Source organism: Simochromis diagramma, unplaced genomic scaffold, assembly GCF_900408965.1.
Source record: "Simochromis diagramma unplaced genomic scaffold, fSimDia1.1 OVJJ01000284.1, whole genome shotgun sequence".
Classification (NCBI taxonomy): Eukaryota; Metazoa; Chordata; class Actinopteri; order Cichliformes; family Cichlidae; genus Simochromis; species Simochromis diagramma.
The window spans coordinates 4,181,957-4,204,804 of NW_024386871.1; the positions used below are offsets into that span (position 1 = coordinate 4,181,957).

Genomic DNA, 22,848 nt, shown 5'->3' on the forward strand with positions numbered 1-22,848 from the left:
TAACAAAAAGAAGATTTGCAAATGCCTGTGCCCTTTGTGGCTGTCTTTCTCTCCTTCTTTTTAAGTATGTGCCCACATTAAACGTGTTGCTGAACGCTTTTCTTCTGGTACTGTTCCACACTCTAGCTCTCTTCTTGTGTGTGATCTCGTTATATTTCTGCCTTGATTGTGTGTTGTCGTTTGACAGAATTCTCAGGCTTTTCTCAACTTAAACATTTTTCTTTTCGCCCCCCTTTTCTTTATTCTTGTCTTCTGCCCCTTGGTCCTTTATCCAAATCACTATGGTGTTCCTTCTTTTTTTCAGTTTGAGTCAACTAATAATGTGTGATCATCCCAGCATCAAGGCTGCTGCCATAGAGTTGCCATGGCAACACCTAGTCCACACACAGTAATGGCCACTGCAGAGAGAACAGGGAGCCAGCGACAGAGCGCGCACATACTTGTACCCACACACACACACACACACATAGAAGCAAACAGTTGCCCCCATCACATGGAGCAAACCCTTGCTCATTTGCTTTAACAACCAGTGGGAGTGTTAAAGCCATTATAGATCTCCCCAGTCAAAGTCAACGATCTTAAAGCAAGGTGATAACTCATTACACACACGGTGTTAATGCGCACTTACAGCACACCAGCTGTTTCGCAGATACACTCAGAGACGCCCCATAAACACATACCATGTGTAAATATACACTGTTACTAGGAAAGAAAATATATGTGTATATATCTACACATCCAGAACTTATGGCGTACAATATATGCCATATATTTTACCTGACAGTGAAGCATTTAATTGGATGCTAACATGTAGTTGACATTAATATGGAAGCCCCACCATTATATACTGCTAGACCTGACACTAATAACGGTACTCTATGTCCTCAGATTTAAATGATGTATAGTAGATGCTATTCTGGGTTATTAAAGTGATCTATTTCCTGATACCTCTGGCTGCAGTGTGGTGAGTGATGAACCCCTGGGGGGGGGAGGGGGGGAATGCAACAGACCTTGGAGGAAAGGGGGGGGGGGATGAAAACAAATACACACTGGTATATTATGCTAAAAGAAATGAGGGGGCAACTGAGCTTTATTATGATCTCCCATCAGACTCGGTGTGATACAGCAGGTATTTCATGAGGATGTGCATGCTGTGACACACACAGTTTAATACTTTAATTAACTGCTCACAGATCCCTTTAGTTTATTATTGTTTCAAAGCAACTTTGTGAATAGGCCACACTTCCAACTGAGTTGATGTATATTTTGCTCACACTGGCAAATTCCTTTTTATTTATTTATTTTTAAGGAAGATATGTTTCTTTGGTGAGACGGTTAAATTAGAGCGTGAAACAGATGGTGTACTGCGGGAGCCCTTTGACTGAACCCATTTTTTTGTCAGGCAGTCACAGTGGCCTTTCATATTCCCGGTCAGGAACGGGATGGAGATGAATGAAGAACAGTGGTAACTGCTTCTGTTTGCTTAAAAATGAACATCGCCATGCCCACTTTCTCACACATAAGTATGCCTTGCTTTGCGTCTAAATGTGACCACAGCAGTTTGGAGCTGTGTGGTGAAAAGTAAGCATACGAGTTATTAAGTATCTGTGAGTTTGTCATTCCGAACTCACAGATTCTGAAGGCGCTGACACATCATCAGAACAAGAGCTATATTGACAATATTCTATTTACAAATTAAAATGTTAGTTTACCGTCAGCATTTAAAGGGTCCTGGAGTTTGACGAGTAAAGATGTTTTTCATAGTTTGAGTTGCATAACTCAGACAAGATTGGATAACAAAAAAAAAGGCAGCAAGCATCGCAAAATATTATCAGCTTGTTCGTAAATTCTTACCTTTTCTGCAAGTATTCTGCGATTCAGCGACTGTGCGTGTGTGCCTGTGTGCATTTGTCCAGGATAATTAACCTCAATGAGATAAATGTAAGCTAAATGTAAATGTGGCCAATATGTGTGTGTGTGTGCATGTTCTTGCGAGTGAATGTCAGTGTTAGGGTTTGATTCAAGGGCCTATCGGGGAAGCAGCCTTTGCATAACTCTGATAGGCCAATTAGTGCAGAATGATAGATGATGAGCTCCGCGGAAGACAGGGTCGTAATAAAGGGACGGGAGAAAGCACTGTGTCCTGAATCTTAACTCTGTTCTGCCTCTGTCCTCCTTCAGAGACTCAGAGATACGTGTGGTGTAGCCCTAATATTCCTTTACTCCTGGTGTGGGGAGAAAGCTCTTAAGTTATTATTTATTGTTTTGTTTGGCATCCTTCTCGAGGGAAAAGAGGTTGTAATTTGGTGAGTCATTGTATTGATATCTGAAAATCATATTTAACTCAGCTGAGAGGCATTTGACAGAGCTTGTATTTAAGCTCACCTGAGTTTTCGTGTTGGTATTAATACCGAGGTGACGTCAGTCACTGTTCAATGTCCTTTTTCGCTGATAACAAGGTTATTAATTTCCCTCAAATGTCAACAACAAAACACCTTATGTAACATTTACTGTCATATTCACTGTGTTTACAGGTGTTAAAGTAGATGAAACATGGCAGCGCCGCTGCTTATTGCGACTCGCATCACATGACATTTTTGACACATAAGAACAGTCAGCTCATGAGCAGAGATAAGAAGCAGCAACTCTAAACAGAAAGCGTGCCTCTCCTCTCAACAGACATGAAACAATATGAACTCAGACAAGAAATCTTTAGAAGATGGCTGATTTTCAAGCGAGAAATGATGAAATATTTTGACAAAACACGGCCTGCCTTCTTTGATAGGTGGGATCTCTCTTATTCCATCTCATTAGCCTGGTGTGTAATTCGTCTTTCTCTGAAGCCGTCTGTCAGCGCGCGTGCTTGTTTGTGCGCCTCTGTGTGTGTAAAGCATCTGTTGTCGGAGTGGCAGATAAAAAGGGTCAGTACAGTATGAAAGGCGCGATGTTTCTCTTGGGAAAAACGCTTTGTTTTAACTTTTATAAGCTGCGATGCTTTCAACAGCTGAGAACAAAATGGTAAAGATGTTGTTTAAATTTTGAAAACAGAACAACTGCTTGGCATTGAACCTCAAGAGTGTTAATGTGCTTGTCTTTAAAGGAGAGACGTTTGACATTTTTAAAATATTCATTAAAAGGAGATTGAGGAAGTGGATGAATATAAATATCTTCACTGGGTGTCACTTTAAACTCTTATCTCAGTATTATTGTCTATATTACGAAATTGCCCAGGACTGCTAGGACACATTTGATACATTTCTTTTTTTGGTAGCACCAGATTTACCCCCCCCCCCCCCCCCCCCCCGAGTAAGATCACAGTGTGGGATTAATGTGAAAAAGAAACTTTTCACATGACCCCCTGCAGTCCTGTGAAAAAACTAAGTACACCCCATGATTCAATAGCTTGTTCAAACACCTCTAGAAGCAATAACTTGAAATTTTTTGTGTGACTTTATCAGTTTCTCACATTGCCGTGGAGGAATTCTGGCCCACTCATCTTTATAACACTGCAGGTATTCATTTATGCACAGCTCTCTTAAGGTCCTGCCACAGCATTTCAATAGAGTTGTGGTCTGGACCTCGGCGCTTTCTTTTTCAGCCATTCTGTTGTAGATCTGCTGCTGTGCTTGAGATTGCTCTTCTGTTGCTTTAGACAGATGGCCTCACATTTGACCCGAGAATCCTTTGGTGCTGCAGAAACCTGTGCTGCAGAACTCAGTGACTAAAAGGTGTCCAGGTCCTGTGGCTGCAAAACAAGCTCACATTATCACCACTGTGTTCCTGAAGTCTTGTGGTTTCTTCAGATGCAACATTGCAAGTTATTTCTTTTTAGAGAAAATGGGCTTTTTCCTGGTTTCCCTTACATGTCATACTTATTCAGACTTTTTCTAATTGTACTGTCATGAACTTTACCATTTAACATGCTAACTGAGACCTATAGAGTTGCTTTTGTGTTTCTTACAATTTCTCTGTGCATTTCACAGGATGACCTTGGGGTCAGTTTGTTAGGAAGGTTGTGGCATTGTGTTAACACACACCTGAATGCTCCAGACAAGCAAACCTCCAAAACTTCTGCTTTTACAGAGGTGGTCACACTTCCTGATGTCCAATTAATTAAGTTTGTTTCATTATCAGCACCTGGCTGCTTTCCTCTTAATTGCTATAGAAGCAGTAAGGGTGTAGGACTGCATTGAGTCCTGTGAAAGCTTTCTTTTTTCACATGACTGTATGTCCTTCCCACAATCAATAAAACTTTAAAAGCAATGGGCGTAATATGAGTGACAGCATACCGCTGTCAAATTTTCCAAAAATATGATGTAGGTCTTGACACTTTCATAAGGTTCTCATTCATAAAACAATGTTTAACTGCCCAAATGGCTTTGCCTCAGATAATCTGTCCATTAAATAAAAAATATCACAGTGAAAGAGTCCTGACTCGTTGTGGCATTGAAGGATAACTGTCAAGTTCCAGCGCACACAAAAAGCTTTTCGCAGTAAAACCCTCATCTTCATGGAACAAAAGTGAATCCATATCTGAAACCACAACAACAAATATTTAGGAGTGATATGTTGTTGAATAACTGGCTGACTTATTATACCTATAGCTACAGTTAAAAGTGCACAATCTCACTCCATTTGTCATTAAATATACATCAATATATAACCCCTATAATCCCCTTTGTGGTTGCATCCAGAAGGGCATCCAGTGTAAAATATGACAAACATGCAGAGCTACCTGCTGTGACGACCCAATGGAGAATCCAGAAGTAGCCTCCTCTTATTCTTTTTCTCTGTCTTCTCCTATATGACTCCAACTACATCTAGCCTAAACATACCCAACCTGGTAAGTACAAAATACAAGTTTTAAATTTGAAGCAGAAATGTTACTTTCACTCACTTTTTTTTTCCCAAAAGAAAATTAATTGGGCACTGCATTGATAACTGGTTGCTGCTCAACTGGACAAATCCAGGCCTGATTACTACCAGCCCTCTTCATTAGTTAATTAGACAATTTTCAGAAGCATGGTGTATGCTAAATGGTCCCACCTGTAGCACACCAACACCAAATAAACAAAAAACAAATAAAAATCCACCAGACACAGGGAAGAAGATGTCTGAAACACATCTTCTGGAATGCTTTCAAAAATATGTCTGAGACTTTTGGACTCCAATGGTGCACAGTGTGAGAGATTATTCAAAAGCTGAGAAAACTTGGAGCAATAGTTAGCCTTCTGAGAAGTGGCCAACCTTCCTCCAAAAGCGCCGCGGTGCCTCATCCAGGAAGTCTAAAAAGATACAAGGAAAACATCCAAGCAAGCACAGGCCTCTCTCACCTCAGTAAATCTCAGTGTTCATGTTTCCACTATCCAACAGACACTGGGCAAAATGACAGAGTGGTGAATTGAACACCACTTCAATCCCAGAAAAAAATGAAGGCTTGTCTGATATGTTTTGGGAGAATTTTCTGAGGTGAAGTACTTAGAAGACAGGAGCCCCTGCTACATATGCTGTACACCACAGACTACACAGAATTTTATACAAATAAAAAGCGCATTATACTTACAGACATACACAGAGGTAGGAGTAACTGCTTCAGGGCCAGGGCAACTCTCCATAATTGAGGGAAACATGAATTTGGCTCTCTGGCAGAAAATCCTCAAGGATAACATCAGATCATCAGTGGGCGAGTTAAAGCTCAAGCGCAAATCAGTTATGCAGCAAGACAATGATCACAAGCATGAGAGCAAGTCCACCTCTGACTGAGTTGGGAATAAAATTAACGCTTGGGGGTGGCTTAAGGTCTAGAATTGAACCCCAGCGAAATGCTGTGGTGTAACCTCAAAAGAGCCTTTCATTTTCACAAACCTGTGCTGCAGAACTGTGAGAAGAGTGGGCCCCAAACCCACCAACAATGTCCGACAGTATTCAACTGCAGTTGTTGCTGTTAAAGGTGCCACAAATGGAACAAAGCCTGCAAGTCAGTTCAGGCAAGACAAGTCGAGCTGTGCTGCATCACAACCACGTAACGTGCCTCACTCTGTTTATGTAATATACCAAACATATACTCCCAATTTAGCATTTTCTTTAGGCTGTGTGTATTCCCATCCATCCCTCTGACTAGACAATGCCTCTGTCGGCTCTTTCAACCCCTTCTCCACCACAGAATCTGCCTGTAGGCACTTGGAAATAATTTCTCATCAGCCACCAATTTGTATGTCCTCCATGTTTCCTGGCAGTGACGTTGTCACTAACCTGCAACTATGTTCTCATGCAGAAATGAATCATTTCAAGTAAACTGTCTGATTGAACTAGTTATTACTTTCAAGGACCAATTGGTTTTTCACACTTGCCGTTTGGCATCGATAGATGTAATTATTATAATCTAAAACTCACATTTTGTGTTTACTCAGGTCGCCTTTTTTCTGTTGTATATTTGCTTTTCTGTCCTGATGTTCTGATCCTGTTTAAAGTTGGCATCTGCTGCATCTCTTTCCTGTGTGACCATGTGTGTAATAAACAAAAAATAATAATAAAATAATCAAAACAAGGGCTCGGTTCAACAACCTAATCTTAGGCATGCTAACTTGCAGTTCAGCAGTGCGCCCTGCATGCAACAGTGAAGTGTTTTGGGGATATTGCTCCTTCAGCAATCAGGAGTCTAACTCAGAAGGGGGCAGGGAGTGGTCAAGCATGAAGCAATTTGGGAGTCCTGTGTTATACAATATCATAGTCTAAAAGTAGTTTAATAACATGTTTGAAAGGAAAAGAAGCAGAGCAGGCTGTGTTACCAAGAAGAAAACAAATGCACGGTTGATATGTGATGAGAGAGTTTTACAACCAGGACGTGACTAGGCCAGTAGTGTCTGTTTACTATAATGGCTATCAATGCAGATCGGTTCGATTTGAGTGACTAATCCGCATCATTACTATCAAAGTCTTATCTAATCATGGCACTAATCTGCACTGATTTGAGCCGAACAATTCCACAATCAAGTCGACAGTTGATGGACATGATCTCTCATTCGAGTGACTGTCGGTGGATTTGCTGTTCAAATTAGTTTGTTGTTGTCTTATTTTCTTCCTCTCCTCTTCATTTCTCTTCCTTCCTTTTTTTTCACCCCATCAATTTCAGTCATAGCTGCCATTGCAACTGTACAGTGCCACGCATTCCCACCAGCATAGAAAACATCCCTAAATGAGAGTGGCGTTGCTATAACGCGACGTGCCGTGCATGTTTACCTGATTTACATCTAAATGATCTATGTTGTTTGGGTTTTTGGTTTTTTTTAGGTATTGTGAATGAAATTAATTATGTAAACTAACTGCGGTGCTCATTTGCATTTCTTGATTGATTTCTGTCCGTTTTGTGTGATGAAAAAAACGAAGAGGAGAGATGGGCACTGACGTTTGTGCGACCATTGAAATTGCAAGAAAGGCGTTTGCCCTCAGGAAGTTCTGCAGATAATTGCAAGCATCTGTCTTGATGTGCACATGTATGAATCCCGAATCAGTTTGAACATGCGTGGCAGTCAAATGTGCGACCTTTGTGCACGCCTGGTTGTGCATCCACAATCCTGGTGCCAGTCAGTGTGGAGGCTTAGTTTGTCTTTGATGAATCTATTTGTTTTCTGTGTTAGTGTGTATGTGTCTGTAAGGTACTGGATATGCATATTCCCAAACTCCTCTCTTTCTCGTTTTCTGTGCCCCTCTCTACTCCTCGCCAGATTACCTGTTAAATATCTATACGCTTGTGTGTCTGCAGCTCTCCTCCAAACTGAAATGAACGACCCAGTTAAATAATAAGCTGAAGGCTAACAGAGGGACCCCATCAACCTCTGAGCTGTATCCTCTCTGAAGCCATCAATCGTGAGACTAAAGCTAGGCTGCATAATGACATTGTGGCAGTGTACTCTCGCTGTGCTGCAAAACATATTAATGTTAGCCATAATGAGTTTGACAGCCCAATATGGTTGTCAGGGATCAGGGCGAATTTCAGCTGGCAAACACTGCCCTCAAATGGAAGAGAGGAGTTACAGCAGCTGCAGGAAACGCTGCAGTGTCGTCAGGTTGTGTGACATGCAAACATGCTGTGTGTTTGATTGCACTCTTTAATCATTAAAAAGTCGCTCAGATACCATCAGTTACTTAATTAGTCTAATTCTGTGTAGCTGCTGGCTTGCTGAACATTTCCTTTTCTTTTTTTTACATGAACTTTGTGTGTGTTGACATTTTCCATTTGCCAGAAATTTGAATATACCTAAACAGAGATTTTGAAGTACTTATTTAAAGTATGGATGGATAATTTTATGACTAACATGCCTGCCTTCCTTGCCTATATCCTAGAATCTTGGAACTCCAGCAGAACGGTGACATGGATATACTAAAACTCAAGTGGTGGCCCAAGGACAGCCCCTGTGACCTCTACAGTTCAGTCCAGACACGACAGCGTGGCAGTGCCCTTGATATCCACAGCTTTGCTGGCGTTTTCTGCGTCCTGGCTGCTGGCGTGGTGCTTTCCTGTCTCATTGCCATGGTGGAAAGCTGGTGGTCACGAAGGAAGGGATCCAGGGTCCCCTCCAAGGAGGTAGGGTGATGGATGAGTGACTGAAAGGAGGAGCAATGATATAGAAGGAGGTACAGGACCTACAATAGATTCTAGCTCTTTTCATCCCGTGAAAAGGGAAAAGCATAAATATGTAATAGGTTGAACAAAGGGAATGGATGGATCAAGACAGGGAAAAAAGTGTAAAGTGAGAGTAGAGAGACTTTGATGGAATGGGGGATGGGTTTACTTACAGGTCAAGCTAAAGAAAGGGGAGAAGGATATAACAAAAAGTTTAGACTTTAAATAATTATGTAATTAAAGTTATCAACAAATTCCTCCAGTTTGGGATGCAGGAGCACCAAACATATGAGCAGAGACTTCATAATGAAGGAGGCGTGAACTCTAACAGCCCCCAAAACTGCTGAAAATCACCCTCGTTCACAACGTTACTTCCCCTAAAGTGAATTTGCACATAAGCAGTGTCAGCAATACACTTTCTATGGCACACATTGTAACTGCATTATTTGCTATGCTTTTGCATAATCTGTCAAAAAGAATTTTGGAAGTCCTTTATTAGCTCTCCAGTAATATAACTGGCATTGATCTTTTGCTTAGTCTTGTGAATATAAAGCTCTACAATGGTAGAAAACAAAAAAGGTAAATCACGACTTCAACGATTTCAGAAGCTCAGTGGAGGGAAAAAAACAATTCATTTTACTTTTACGCACAATCACCATCTGAACACACAGACTATTAGCTTATAAAACATGCTGTCATGTTTTAAATTCCAATTGTTTTTGTGATTAAAGTAACCATCAAATTATCGAAATTATTAACCAGAGACATTGTCTTCCAAAAGCAAATTGAATGTCAGTGTAAACTGAATTAAGCAGCAAATTAAACTTAGGTTAATTGAAGTGAGTGTTAATTTTTCACTCATGTGTTAGTCCTACTTAATCATCATTACGGTATACTCCCAATTTATAGTGATGTCAAATAAAATCAAATATTAATAACTGACAACGATCTGGGTGACACGTCCAAGTAGATGAATATCTTGACAGTTAAATCGCAAGCCCAACACACGTGCACCAACGCCTGGTTAACTCTGTCATCACAAAAGCCTCTACAGGATTTGATACACAACATACAACCCCAGTTCGGACTCAGGGTATTAATAAACTGTTGTCATTACTCTTTTTATACTCTTTCAGAATTAGAGAATATTTGCCCTATAATGGATTTAGTTTCCCACAGCTGCTGTCCTGTGAAATCTCACCTCATTTTAATGCTTAATTAATGGTCTTTTGATCGCGTTAGCTAAATAAAAGTGGCACAAATGCATCAGTGTCAACAGGATGATCAACCACTTATTTTTAAGTTAATATTTTGTGAGAGAAAAAAAGAGGACACTGGCACTGTTAAAAGCAGAATACAGAAACAGCCAGAGGGCCTGTTGGAAAGCTGCAGACCAAAGAGCATTGACTCACAGTATTAAACATGGATATTTATACCAGCGTACTAAACAGTGGCAACACTCCACCTTGTAAATTAGCAGCAGCACCCTGTGAAATATCCAATCAGGCTGTGTGCGGTTGATCACCTCAGCAGGAATATCATTTGAGGCAATCAAAATGACTCTGGTAACATCTTCTTCTGGTAGGAACCCTGCGGTATGTGTGACATGGTAGCTTTGTTTGCTCCCTCATTAATAAAACTGGTGATATCTTCAAAGAAAAGCCCAAATGGTAGCATTTTACTTTTCACATTTGGTGGCATCCAACAATTTGCCCTGACACAGACTCATCAGGTTCATCTGCTTTAAAGACGCGATAGCTATTGCTGCAACCACTGTGCTGATTTATCCACGAACTCAGTTTGCCAGAACAGAAGGAGAAATTGTTAATAAGTATATATATATATGCAAAACATGCCATTGATGAACTGAGAGAAATGTAACTATGTGTGAAATAATATTTTCACTTTTGTTGAAAAGTTTATTATTTTTGCATCTGCAGCAAATTAGAGTGAGACATGAAGCAGCACAGATTAATTTTTAGCTGAAAATGTTTTTCCCATCAGGTAAATTACCTCAGCTTCAAACAGCTGCTTTTTTCCCCCTTTCTCAGGAGGCTGTCTAATGAAGACATGTTAAGGTTAACCCGTATGTAATGGTTTAAAAAAAAACTCATGCTAAATTGATTCTTAACCAGAACATCATAAAAACATCTTACTGGCAGTCAGATGAGAGATGTTTTGAAATGTCTAACATAATGTGTTACTGATGTTTGGGCTGCAGAAAAAAAATGTCTTCGGCTACTGATTTGTTATCTGCGTGACTCTGAAGACGAGAAACAAGTAAAAGAAGCCTGTCCCGTCTCCTTAATCACTGGTGTCACGCTAATTTAAAATTCCGCTAAGAATAATTTGGAAAAAATGACAAATAGAGGGGGAGTGGAAACTGTGACTGTACAGTCAGGATGATTTAGAGACTGTTCAGGTTACTTTTCATGATAAAACACCAATAACACTACTCATCTGGAAAGTCAATTAGTTGAAAGTTTTAGCTTGAAAACTCTATAAATCATTAAGTGATTAAATGGGAGAACATTGATATGTCATCAGAAAATTACTGCATCGCTACAATATCTAAATTCTCTCTAGTTTTGGTAATTTAGTAACTTAAATGGTGATGTCCTGTAACATGAAGGGCAGAATTACACTAGAGGAGAGCAGAGGGGTGTTTTGTTGCTCGAACAATGCGCCTCATCGGCTAATGTGCACGAGACTGTTTGGCACAAAACCTGAAAGTTGGACTTATAGCACTTTTGTTCACTTCACTCCAATACACCACCTGCAACGGCTCAACGGGAACAAATGTTTAGTTGTGTTTATTACACATCCTTCAGGCTCCTTGTCCACTGATCAATGTAATTGCACAGTTACATTTGGTCTCAGTGTTGATTCTTTCCTCTTTAAAGACTTAATCAATTTAAGGCTTGATTTGCTAATGTTATGAAGGGCTTTGTGCTCTTTTCTGAATATGTAAGAGCGAGCTATAAGGTCATATGGGAAGTTTTCCATGCATCTGGTATAATGTGTCATTAAGCTGACTACAAGCTGCGGTGAAAATAGAGCAACATGTTGACTGCAGTCCTCTCTGCTTGACTGTTATTTAGTTTCTTCTATACTGAGGCTGTAATTTCATTTTCTGCCATCTAATTGCTTTGGTAAATCAAGTTAAATGTATTAGATGTTTACCCAGCATGCTAGCACTCATGTAGAGATCATTCTAGATGTAAGTGAGGCAGAGATGGTATATTTCTTAGTTGAGTTCCTGCCTAAGCATTGTAGCTAATAAGAAAAAAAAACAGTTATTAATTGTAAGCTCTTCTTCCACAACATGCGTCGGATGGCAACATATGCAACATTGGCAGTTAGTCAAGATGCCAATGTTTCATTGTTTATTATCAGTCAGCTTTTTTCTAGCTCTCTCTCTCTTTTTTTTTAAAATACACACTCACACACAGTGTACCCCCTACCTCTAATTCCCGGCTCAGTTAGCAGCTTTAATCTGTCATTCAGACCAGTAGTCATGTCTGCCACTGAGCAGACACAAAGACACCAAACCTTGAGTTGACCCAAAGTCATGTTAAGCCCAGTGTGGCTCAGCTGAAACACAAACAAACACACACACCCACCCCCAACCCCCCTGCTATCTTCATTAACCACTAAGAGCAGCCAGTGGAATCAGCCCCAGATTGAACACGGGAGTGGAATCGCGTCAATGACGACAGGAAGGACAGCAGGGATTTGATTCTCTTTGTGGAGAATAAAGGTTTTACATATCAAGGACTCAGGTAGTCACAGAGAACTCACTATTATTATCAATTTAGTTGGATGCATGTCATGGGTGGCAGCTGGATCTGGTGATCGTATATTTAACATGTTAAGACACTTCCCCTTTAATATGGCTGTTATATAACCATAATGGATATATGTCAGTGAGAACCGATAGTTATGTAGATGAGGGAGTCAGATATTATTTGAGTGTGAATCAAAACAAAGCCCTCGTAAAGCAGTGGGAGCAAACAGATGGGATATCAAAGTTAAGACCAGACTAATAGAGCATCGTTAAAATAGTCCATTCACCGGCTCCGTGTTGAAATGAAGTTGGCTCAGTCAGCCGTGATTGTTTTTGATGGCTGACCCCTGACATTCATCCTTCACCCTGTCACAGCATTGACCTATTGATTGCTGTTGTATAGCTCAAGGTTTGCCCAGAGCAACCGCTGAACATAAAGGAGTCAGTATGCTTCAAATGCAATGCCTGCCGGATCATCGAACAGCATCTGAAACCTTCGACACCTACACATTTCCCATTCGCAGCCTCTCTGAAACCAACAATCTAACAAGCGTGGTCAGCTCACTCAATGATAGACGTGGAGGGGGAAATGTAGGCAGGATGTGAACTTGTCTTTCAAGCTCTCTATTTTCACTCTCCGCGCAGCTTCTACCATCACTTTTCACCAAACATGAAATTCATTGAGGAGTTACTGGCCCTACGTGTGAACTATGTGCATCCATATATGACTATCAGATAATTATGTTTCACCGCAGCTTTGAACATTAGAGCTTTCATAGTCGAACATGAAGAAAAATGTATATTTGTCTATAAAGGTAAGTTTAAAATAGAATTCGCCTCGTTGGACATTTTTATTTGGCCGAAATGGTATTTCGTGTCTTGCAAAAACTGTGCAAATGCCACACTCTGATCTCAAATCACCATCTGTGCAGAGTGTTTTCAAACGGGCAGCCAGCTGCAAAGACGGTTGCTGAGAACAGAACAGGAGAGTGTCAAGCTGGGACCACTGCAGCATGTCCTGACTCAGTGGAGGAAGGAAGACAAATTTAAGTCAACTTCAAAGCAGCTAATTAGATAAATTGCATATGTTGCAATTTATCGACTTGGGAAATCTCTGCATCTGCATGCAATTTGGCCTTAGTCATGGCCAGTGGAGTAAGCCTAGTGCGTTCAAAGTCAGCTTCCAAAAGTTAAATTAATAAAGTGAATCAAGCCATAAAGCTTGTAATTAACTCCATGCTTTACTTTCTAACAGTTTAAATAAAGAACTTGATGGTCTCTGTCTTACTGTCAGAGTGAATGTTGAAACCACTTGAAATCATTACAACGGGTCAAGAGCGTGTGGCTCTTTGTTCATTTTTGAAAGCTTCGCATAAAGTAGGAAAAGCCTGGTGACCCACTCTTTATGCGTGGGCACAGAAAAATTGGCTTAGTAAGATGCACTGGCAGCTGAAAGATACATTGGGAGTGCAGACTTGGCACGAGGACTCTTTCCACTGCCCTACTCCAACACAGTTAGTTACTCTGTCCAGTAAGCATACAATTTATAGACTATCTTTATAGAGAATTCACTTTGATATCTGCCACCCGGTGGTTTGAATGGTTTCCTCTACAAGTGAAGAAAGATAAAACATGACTGAGAAACACTCTAAGTGTAAATATGTCACTGGGGTGATCAGATAGGTCGCTCCTCCCACAGATGTTTGTCAAAGGAGACAAACATCTCCAGATTCTGTACTAAAAAGTGCACTTATACATGTAATCATGTCTGATTAAAGAACATCAAAGACAAATCCAGATTTGTCGCCCATGATACATGAACATGGCCTCCTTTACACCTAAATACACCTTTTGAGTTCACCCTCATGCGTGCATGCATACACGTCATTGCTGCCTCGGTTTTAGCTCACCTCTTCCATCATGTCAGGCTTGCCTCAAAGTGACGAATGCTCAAACTTTGCGTAAGATATGCCATGTCATAAAAACCCATTAAAATCAAGGTATACAATTTGTATTAAACATGCTTCGTTGGCCCGGGTGTACGTCCATTCACCAGCAGCAATGAAGAATCGGGTTGTTTTGCTCTTAGCGGGCCACATGAGCATCCTATGATGAATGCAAACCACTCATAAAAAGTAATCACTTGCACAAATCATGACTACATTCATCCATCAAACATTTGGCCAACGCAGCGCCTTCACTTGCCACATACCTACAGCCATACAAGCTTTCTGCATACCTGACAATCAGCAATTCACTGTTCAAACACTAATACAACTAATCTGTGTTTGTGTCTCTGTGTTTCTTATGAATATTAAAACATGCATAATCACATATTGTACATGTCTTTACATGCCTTCACATTCATACTATACGCTGTATCTTGTGTTGACTGTGAGCTGTCGGTGTTCATGCTGCTGTTGTGTTCTGTGTTGTGGAATGGCTGACATTGTTATCTATGAGCCTGCTTCTGTGCATAGAGTTTGCTTAAGAGTTTTTTTTTTTTGTTTGTTTGTTTTAAATCGGGCTTATACACTCACAAATACACAAAGACACACTTCCACAGGCCTGACTCGTGTGAGTAACCAATGATATTAATTTCATCCTGAGCACACTTAAAAAGGATATTATGTACAGAAAATAAAGGGGAGTTTGTATGACTGTGTATTAACAGTCTCCCTGCAAGTCCTTCCTGCAGTTCTTTGGGGGGTTTTTTTTACAGTCATTCACTCTTCTCAAATGAGTTATGACTGCAGTTCATGTTCATGTTCATTCTTAAGGCACAGGCATGATTTCTGAATTCATTATGTGCTAATGGTCATAAGGGTGGCTAAAATTGATCAACCCTTAACATTACTTTAGAAGTTGCTCTTGATGCTTTTTTTGACAAGCTCTTTCTAGATGAGTGTCTGAAGCCCATTTCATTCATAACAGGGCGGCTGTACTGCTTTACCCCTTTTTGCCTATACACACACACACACACACACACACACACACACACACACACACACACACACACACACATATATATGTTCAACCAGAGGTTTGTATGAAAGAGTTCTGTCATTGGACTCAATCTTCAAAACTTCAAATCTGAGAGGAACTTCAGAAATCACATCACAATCACTGTCAGAACTCTTCCATAATGGTAACATCTGTGGTTTTGACTGTGTAGATTTAGCATGAGAGGAGCTGGCACTTCCTTGTGTATCAGGTTCTTTGATACACACAAAACAGGTGACTTCTTATCGCTCTCTTTTTTGTTTTTTCTTGGTGGTTTGGATGGGAATTGCCACTCTTCTTGTTCTACCTCTACACAATGATCTGTGTCACTGTGGCTCAAAGCTCTCATATTGCCTTTTTGCTTTGTTTTTGTAGATAAGTACTCTGTGTTGAGGGGTGTAGCGGGCGAGGGGGAGAAAGAGAGAGAGGGAGAGAGCAATACAAAATGGCATTTAAACATCTCCCCTTTCCAGGTATATAACGACTGTGTGAATGTCTCTCTGAGGACAAAACACAGAGCGACCTGCTTAACTGTGTGTGCTGACTGACTGCCATGTCTTTCTTCTCACTCACCCCCCACCCATCTGTCTTTCCAATTTCCTTCTCTCTCTCCTCCACCTTACCGTCCTCCCATCTGCCTGATCTTGTCTGTCACTCATCCCCTTCTCCGTCTCTGCCCGTCTTCCGTTCGTCTGCCTGTGCGTCAATTTGGCTTCTTCCTTGGCGGGGTTCTTGTTTTAATCTTCTCACTCAACTTGCATGAACACAAACACACATACATGCGTATGATTCACTCCACCGCTCTCTTTCTCTCTTCTCTCAAACCTACACACGTACACGCTTGCACATCACACACTCACACCAGACACAGGCAGATGGCCCATCTGCCAGGCAAGCTGCCGATCCCTGTTCTCACAACCCCAGCGAGCACCCCCTTGCCCTGGGTGGTCAAACCCAGAACCAGACCCCCAACACTGCCAACACCACTGCCCCTACAGCCACCCATTACCAGCCCCCAGCATGCTGTGACATTCCCTGCGCCCTGATTGTCCAGCACTCTTTCGAACCCACAAACCCCTCCGAGCTCACCCCCAAAATGAGAATGACAACCTTCACCACCTCACCTCCAACCCCAAGGTTATATATACAATAGAAGATTTAAAAATATATATATAATTGGTTATTAATGCTTGTAGCCCGATGTGTTTTTGAAATGTCAATATGAATGATTATTTATTAAGAGATATAATGAAAATCAGGAAGAATGGTGCAAATGCCGGATGCAGAAGTACCTCATTTTAAAGAAAAAAAAAAGTTTTGACATCTGGCATGGTGCCAGCTGAACTGTGCAATCATGCCTTCATACCACGAGAGGGTGCTGTCGCTCTATTTTGAGGCAAATTAAGCACCATCTTTCACCAGACAGTTAAAGATAAATGTGTATGTCAGGTCAGCGAAGTGTTTATTTTTAGGTCACAGAGACTTTTGCTACATTTTATATCCCAAATGAAGCCACAAAATATTCCCTGTCTAAACCAAACATTGTTCTTCAAATATGGCCTTGACTGAAAAATTTGAGTTTTACATTAATTATTTTACTTATAGGCCATTATAGTTCTTAATAAGTGACTTAGTGTTGCTATATCTTATGTAATGTTATAGTAGATCTTGTGATGCTGGGAAATGTTACACTCTTCACAGTATAACATAATCTTGTAGTCAGATCCGGCTCTGGGATCTTCTTAAAAAAAAGAGGAAAGAAACCTTCCATTTTTCCTTGATTCAGTCCCTTTTGTTCACCCAGTTACCCATTAGTCTCCTTTCACAGACAGCAGGCTGACCATTTGTGATTCACTCTTCTCTTTCAACTCCCCCTCATTTCTTTCTGTACCAACACTGCCCCGTTGATGTCCCCTAACTCAAACTTTTAGTGTTTGTATGATAGTTTCACGACAGACGTTAGCGCCCCCTCGTCCTCTCCTTCCTCCCACTGTCCCTCCTTTAGATGGGGCATCACTCCTGGTCCCCTCGTCCTGTGAACTACATACAGTAGGGCCAGAACCCCCTCCAGAATCCCCCAGACCCAAAGGACACGGTCAGTAAAACTCTCTATCCCCCTTACTCGTATTAATGTGACTCCTATCATCACAAAAACCCTGTATGACTTTACCTAAATAATACCACCCTGGAATTTAAAACACCAAAAATGAGACATCCAAGTTACGTGGTTCCCCCCACCTCACCTACCTCTGAGACAGAAAACCTTACCTCATCTCACCACCTAAAAACCTACAGAAGCACACTTGCACGTTTGTGGACAATGAACAACGTAAAAGTTGTGGAAACTTCTCCAGCACTGTCTTCTGCTCACCTGAGCCCTCTCTCGTCTATGTGCTCACCTCATTCATTGCAAACTGAACTCCCCTGCACTACTATCCACCCTACCCTATGCAGTAAAAGCATGAAACACCTCTCACTGAGTGTTACCATTTTTTAGACTATGTGGATAAGTTATTATATAAGTAAATGTGAATATAGTCATATTTCTTTATAAGTTTCATTTAACTGATACTGTAAGTTAAGTTAAAGCTTAAGTTAATGTATTTGCTGTGTTTCAAGTGGAATTGTTAAGATTGTTAATTGTTAGACATTTTTTGATTTAAGTTAATGATGCAATCCTAAAAAAGAAGAACTTCAGCAATAAATTATGGCCTGGTACCAAATTTACGAGATGTTAATCTCAATGTGAATTTTCCTTATCAAAGTGGCCATAATGAACCAGGTAAAATACATAAGACAAAGTCAGGTACTGTCCAACATTTGAACTGTCTTGCATAGAATAAGTTGTATTTGAAGATTAAATAGATAATGTATGGTAATGCTTGCTTGATAATTGACCTAACACCCTGGAATCACAGAGCACACAGCATGACTGCAGTGTGTTTCCTGCTGGTATTCCAGATTATCTGCACTCCCTTACAGACCTTGTACAAGTGTGTGTATGTTTCTCTCTTCCAATATCCTGACCACAGCTCAGAGTGTGCTTCTCTATCTTTCCCTTCCATCCTTCCCCTCCTCTCTTTTTGCTCTCCCCGCTTCCTGCCAAATCCATGTTTCCCTGTGGCCATCAAAACATTTTTGTGCTGAATTATTGCAAATACAACGACTTGAAATCGTGTGTCATGTTTGCTTGTTGTCCCGCCCTCATCGTTTCACCATCTGCTTTGTCTAACACCTTTCTCTTGCTTTCACTATTATTTTTAATAACCATTTATACTGGTTGGATGGATGACATCCCTTTTGCTGAATACAAATACACCCCATACTATGTCCTCTCTGCACATACTCTGTTTCCTTTGTTGTTCTCTTCTTCTCTTCCTTACTCCTGTATTTGCACTACCCTCACTCCTTTCCTTTACTCCCTTTACCTCCTTCTCTTCCTTTATCCAACTTTCCTCAATTTATCCCTCCCATTTGCATCCCTCTTATCTTGTCCTTCTCCATATCTCCTTATCTCCATCTCCCATTCTTAAACATTGTCCCTCGATCTTTCTTCTATCCCATCCCTTCTCGCCTTTCCTTTCAAACGTCTTCTTTCCATTTTCCCTCACTTCCCATTAACATTTTCCCCTCTTTCCATTTACCATCACCTCTTCTCCGTTCTACTCCTTCCCTGCCCCTCCCCACCTACAGGACGATAAGGAGATCGACCTGGAGCACCTACACCGCCGGGTTAACAGCTTGTGCACCGAGGACGAAAGCCCCCACAAGCAGTTCTCCACCTCTTCCGTCGATTTAACACCCCTTGACATGGATGCGCTACCTGCTGCCCGCCAGGCGCTTGAGCAGATCAGCGATTTCCGCAACACCCACATCACCACCACCACCTTCATCCCTGAGCAGATCCAGACCCTAAGCCGTAGCCTCTCTGCCAAAGCCGCCGCTGGATTTTCTGCTGGTTTCAGTAGCGGTGGCAGTGGCGGGGGTGTCCTCCAGGACCACCGGACTGGTGGGGTGGGCCCTTTCAGGCAGAGGGCCCCCAATGGTGGCTTCTTCCGCAGCCCCATTAAAACAATGTCCTCCATTCCCTACCAGCCCACAGGTCCAGGACCCAACTTTGGCTATGGCAATGATCCAGACAGGGGCACCTCCATATGAGGAGTTGCTAAGGTTGTTTCAGGAAGAAGAGTTATATGCAGGAGGAGGCGAGGTGGTTCTAGTCAGTCATAGGTGGTAGAACAGATATGATGTGGCTAAGTTCGAAAGTCAGAAGGTGGAGATCTGTGTACATAGGAATCTTTCTGTTTTCAGTTTCAGCTGGGGTGTTTCCAGGGGTGTCTATTTTATACATGGGGAAGTCAAAGGAGGTGGAAGTCTGTTGGGGTGTTCCTCATTTGTGCAAACCACGGTGGTGAGGTGCAAGAGGGAAAAGGGTGCGGGAGGGGGCTTGACTCTTTGCTTTATTGTTGTTGTTCTTGTGATTGGGGGATTATTTTTGAGATGTGTGTGAAAGGGAATCTTGTTTTTTTTATTGTTTCAGTTTTATGACATGGGATCTGCCTCATGTTACGGGATCTGATGAAACAACCTGACTCCTATTACTATCTAAACTCCCGTCTCGGAGGGTTTAGTTTATACTAGTTCAGCTCCAGGAAATACTCTTATATTCTTGTTAGCTCCAGGGCTGTCATTTGTGGATGACTGGTGATCTCTTTAGCCATGAAACAACTTCAAGGGGGCTTCTACTACTAAGCAATTATGGGGCTGTTATTTTGTGAAGGTATATAAAACACATATACTTTTGTCAGTGGCCCTCGGAATACATACAGTACACAGCCCGTGTAGTGTTTTGAAAAGGCCCCAACTCAATGAATATTGGAAGATTCCACTTCGCCAGTTTAACTCTGCCTTTTCACGCTGTTTTCTCTTTTCTGGTGGCGTTTCACCAATACCTGGGGCTCTAAATGTGTAATCATCTCCAAGATGGTGTCCACACTGTGGCCTGACTAAAGAGAAGGCTGAACACATAGCGACACCTTCCTGGTGCGTCGATCTGGAAACTGTTGAAATGCCATGACAGTGCAACAGTATGACACTGTAGAAATTGCCAGTTTGGTGCATCAATCTTAAACTACTTCTGCCATTTTTTTTTTTCTTTTTTTGGTGCATCAGCTTGAAACTGTTTTCACCATTCTGATGCACATTAAACTCTTTGTCAATCCCACTGCACTGTACCAGTGCCCACAGACCTGTAAGTGATTGTATGTAGATCTGACCTTTTCTTTTCTCACCTGTACTGTGCTATCTGCTTTTCAAGTCAAGGTGAGATCCTCTAATCTGACTCTAAGAGGTATAGTAAAAAGCAGCTTAAAAAAAAAACTTAAAAAAAACATAAAAGACAAGCTGAAAGACTTCAAAAAGCTTATGCTTATTATATGTCTTTTATTGAATTTTGTTTTTGGAAAAAAAATAGATTTTAATGCGTGGAATGTGTTTTGGTCAGGAAGTACAAGAAAAAAATTAACATTGTTCTAAGCTGTCTATGTTGTTTTTTTATTTTTCAGCAAATTTTGAAAAACTGCTAAATGAGTGCTGTAGTCTCTGGTTTTGCATCATTAAGTCATTCAGACGTTTGATTTTTGTTTTTTCTTTGTTTTGCTTACTTTTAGTGCTACCATGGCTCGGGTGTTTAAAAAAAGATAAAATATCACTCTGTAATGTCATCAAGTTCATGAATCACTTCTTATCAGGTTCAAGTGGTGAAATGGAGTTTTATTTTGTGTTGAGGAGAAGCCATTGCAACAGCATCTTCAGTGCAGGCCTTACGTGACAACTAGTTCGCTGTAACCTCCCAGCTTCCAGTTAAACCCAATATATCAGTGTACTGGGACTATTTAAGAAGAACAGATCAGTGGTTGTGCTGCGGGTGATGGGAAAGTTATGAAGATCCAAAGGCCATCACAACTCAATGGCTGCCTTTTGCGAGACGAGTCCAAAATGCGGTTCTGTTTCATACTTTTCATGTTAAGGGTACTGTTTATATAACTTTTTGTTTGTGTGTCTGTTTGTTTGTTTGTTTTTTTAAGTGCCAATTAATTAAAATGAGACCATTAAGGTGCATTTTGGGGTGGGGAATGGTACACTGAGAGCATTAAAGGAATATTTTATGGGTCACGGGTGGGGGGTGGGCGGGGTTGGTAAAACGGAACCAAACCTTTTTCACTAACGCTGTATTAATAATTGATAACGATAGTTGTTTAGAACAAGTTTTCAGTTTGTTATCTTAAAGAACTAAAACTGCAAAATGTTGTGTGTAGAGAATTCAGTCAAGCCACAGTGTTTTGAAGCAAGCGTTCTTAGGCATTCTTTTCTTATATTAGGCTACAGTATGGCTATCGAATGACAAATAGGACACAGACATTTAAAAATTTTTATTTAGTATAAACGAAAGAGACATTATAAAAATGTATATTTTACATGTCAATGCTATTTTTGTTTAACAAAAAGAAAAGAGTATATCACATTGGGCTTTGGTGTTGAGTTTGAGCAGTCACATTGCTGCATTTGGCTTTTCCCTTGTCTTGCCCATGGTAAACATGAACACACACGAACCGTTTGATTTTCTCATGTCATCCTGAGTTCATTTTATTATTTGCTAGCTAAATAACAAAAAGTGGCAAGTTCACTAAAAAGAAAGCATGCACAAACTTGCTGTTTTGCTATCTGTTAACATTTTTAATTTCATACATAGAACTACAGGATTTACTTGATAATTTTCAAAAATTTATGATGTACAGTATTTAATATAGGCCTATTTTGTTGTATGTGTTGCATATTATTCAAAAACCGAACAAACTGGGGCCTCTGTTACAAGTGGCAAAGCTTTCTGTGTATAATTTGTCTAATAAACAGGTTTTCTACAGTGGGATGGTATTTGTTGTCTTTGCTAATGTAGACAACCATCAAAGGAAAGTCACACTTCAAAATTCAACATGAAAAACTACAACAGTTTGTGAATAATTAGTTAAAGAAGAGGATATTTATCATTCCTTACATTAAACAGCTGTGCTCAAACTTATTTTGGCATGTTCCCCCTGCCCCATGAATTTCATCAATTCTTTACAATATAAAAACAACCAGATGAATTCTGTGATGTAAACATTAGCACAGTAACATCAGCAAACTATTGTTTATTTCTGAGGAAAAAAGCAATTCTACATAGTGTCACTTTTGCTTTTTTCTAACGTGCTTGGCTGTGTCCCACCTGCAGTGGCTCTAAACCCCACCACAGACTGAGAAACACTGCACTAAACATATCACTTCCTGGTTCCCAACACACGGGAAAACTCTTCACATATTTTTTTTTAAAAAGGAAGCATCTAAAGATTTAAATTCACAGCTTTCACCGTTTTCATGTATTTTACGGCAGCGTTGG

At 40.7% G+C, this 22,848-nt stretch overlaps 1 protein-coding gene across 3 annotated transcripts in view; it reads left to right on the top strand.

Moving 5' to 3' along the window:
* Window positions 1–22,778, top strand: part of grid2 (glutamate receptor, ionotropic, delta 2) — a 508,497-nt gene extending 485,719 nt beyond the window's left edge. The window contains exons 15-17 of one of the 3 annotated variants that reach the window (XR_005695832.1): window positions 8,344–8,584; window positions 15,789–15,886; window positions 19,107–19,201. Coding sequence is in view for 2 of the 3 variants with exons in the window: in XM_040031718.1 (XP_039887652.1) it covers window positions 8,344–8,584; window positions 19,107–19,571 (706 nt within the window). In the remaining variant the exon portion in view is untranslated. Of the gene's footprint in view, window positions 1–8,343; window positions 8,585–15,788; window positions 15,887–16,278; window positions 16,551–19,106 lie in introns of all 3 variants that reach the window. The other 2 variants (XM_040031719.1, XM_040031718.1) reach the window with 2 other exon arrangements.
* Window positions 22,779–22,848: the final 70 nt, after the last annotated feature.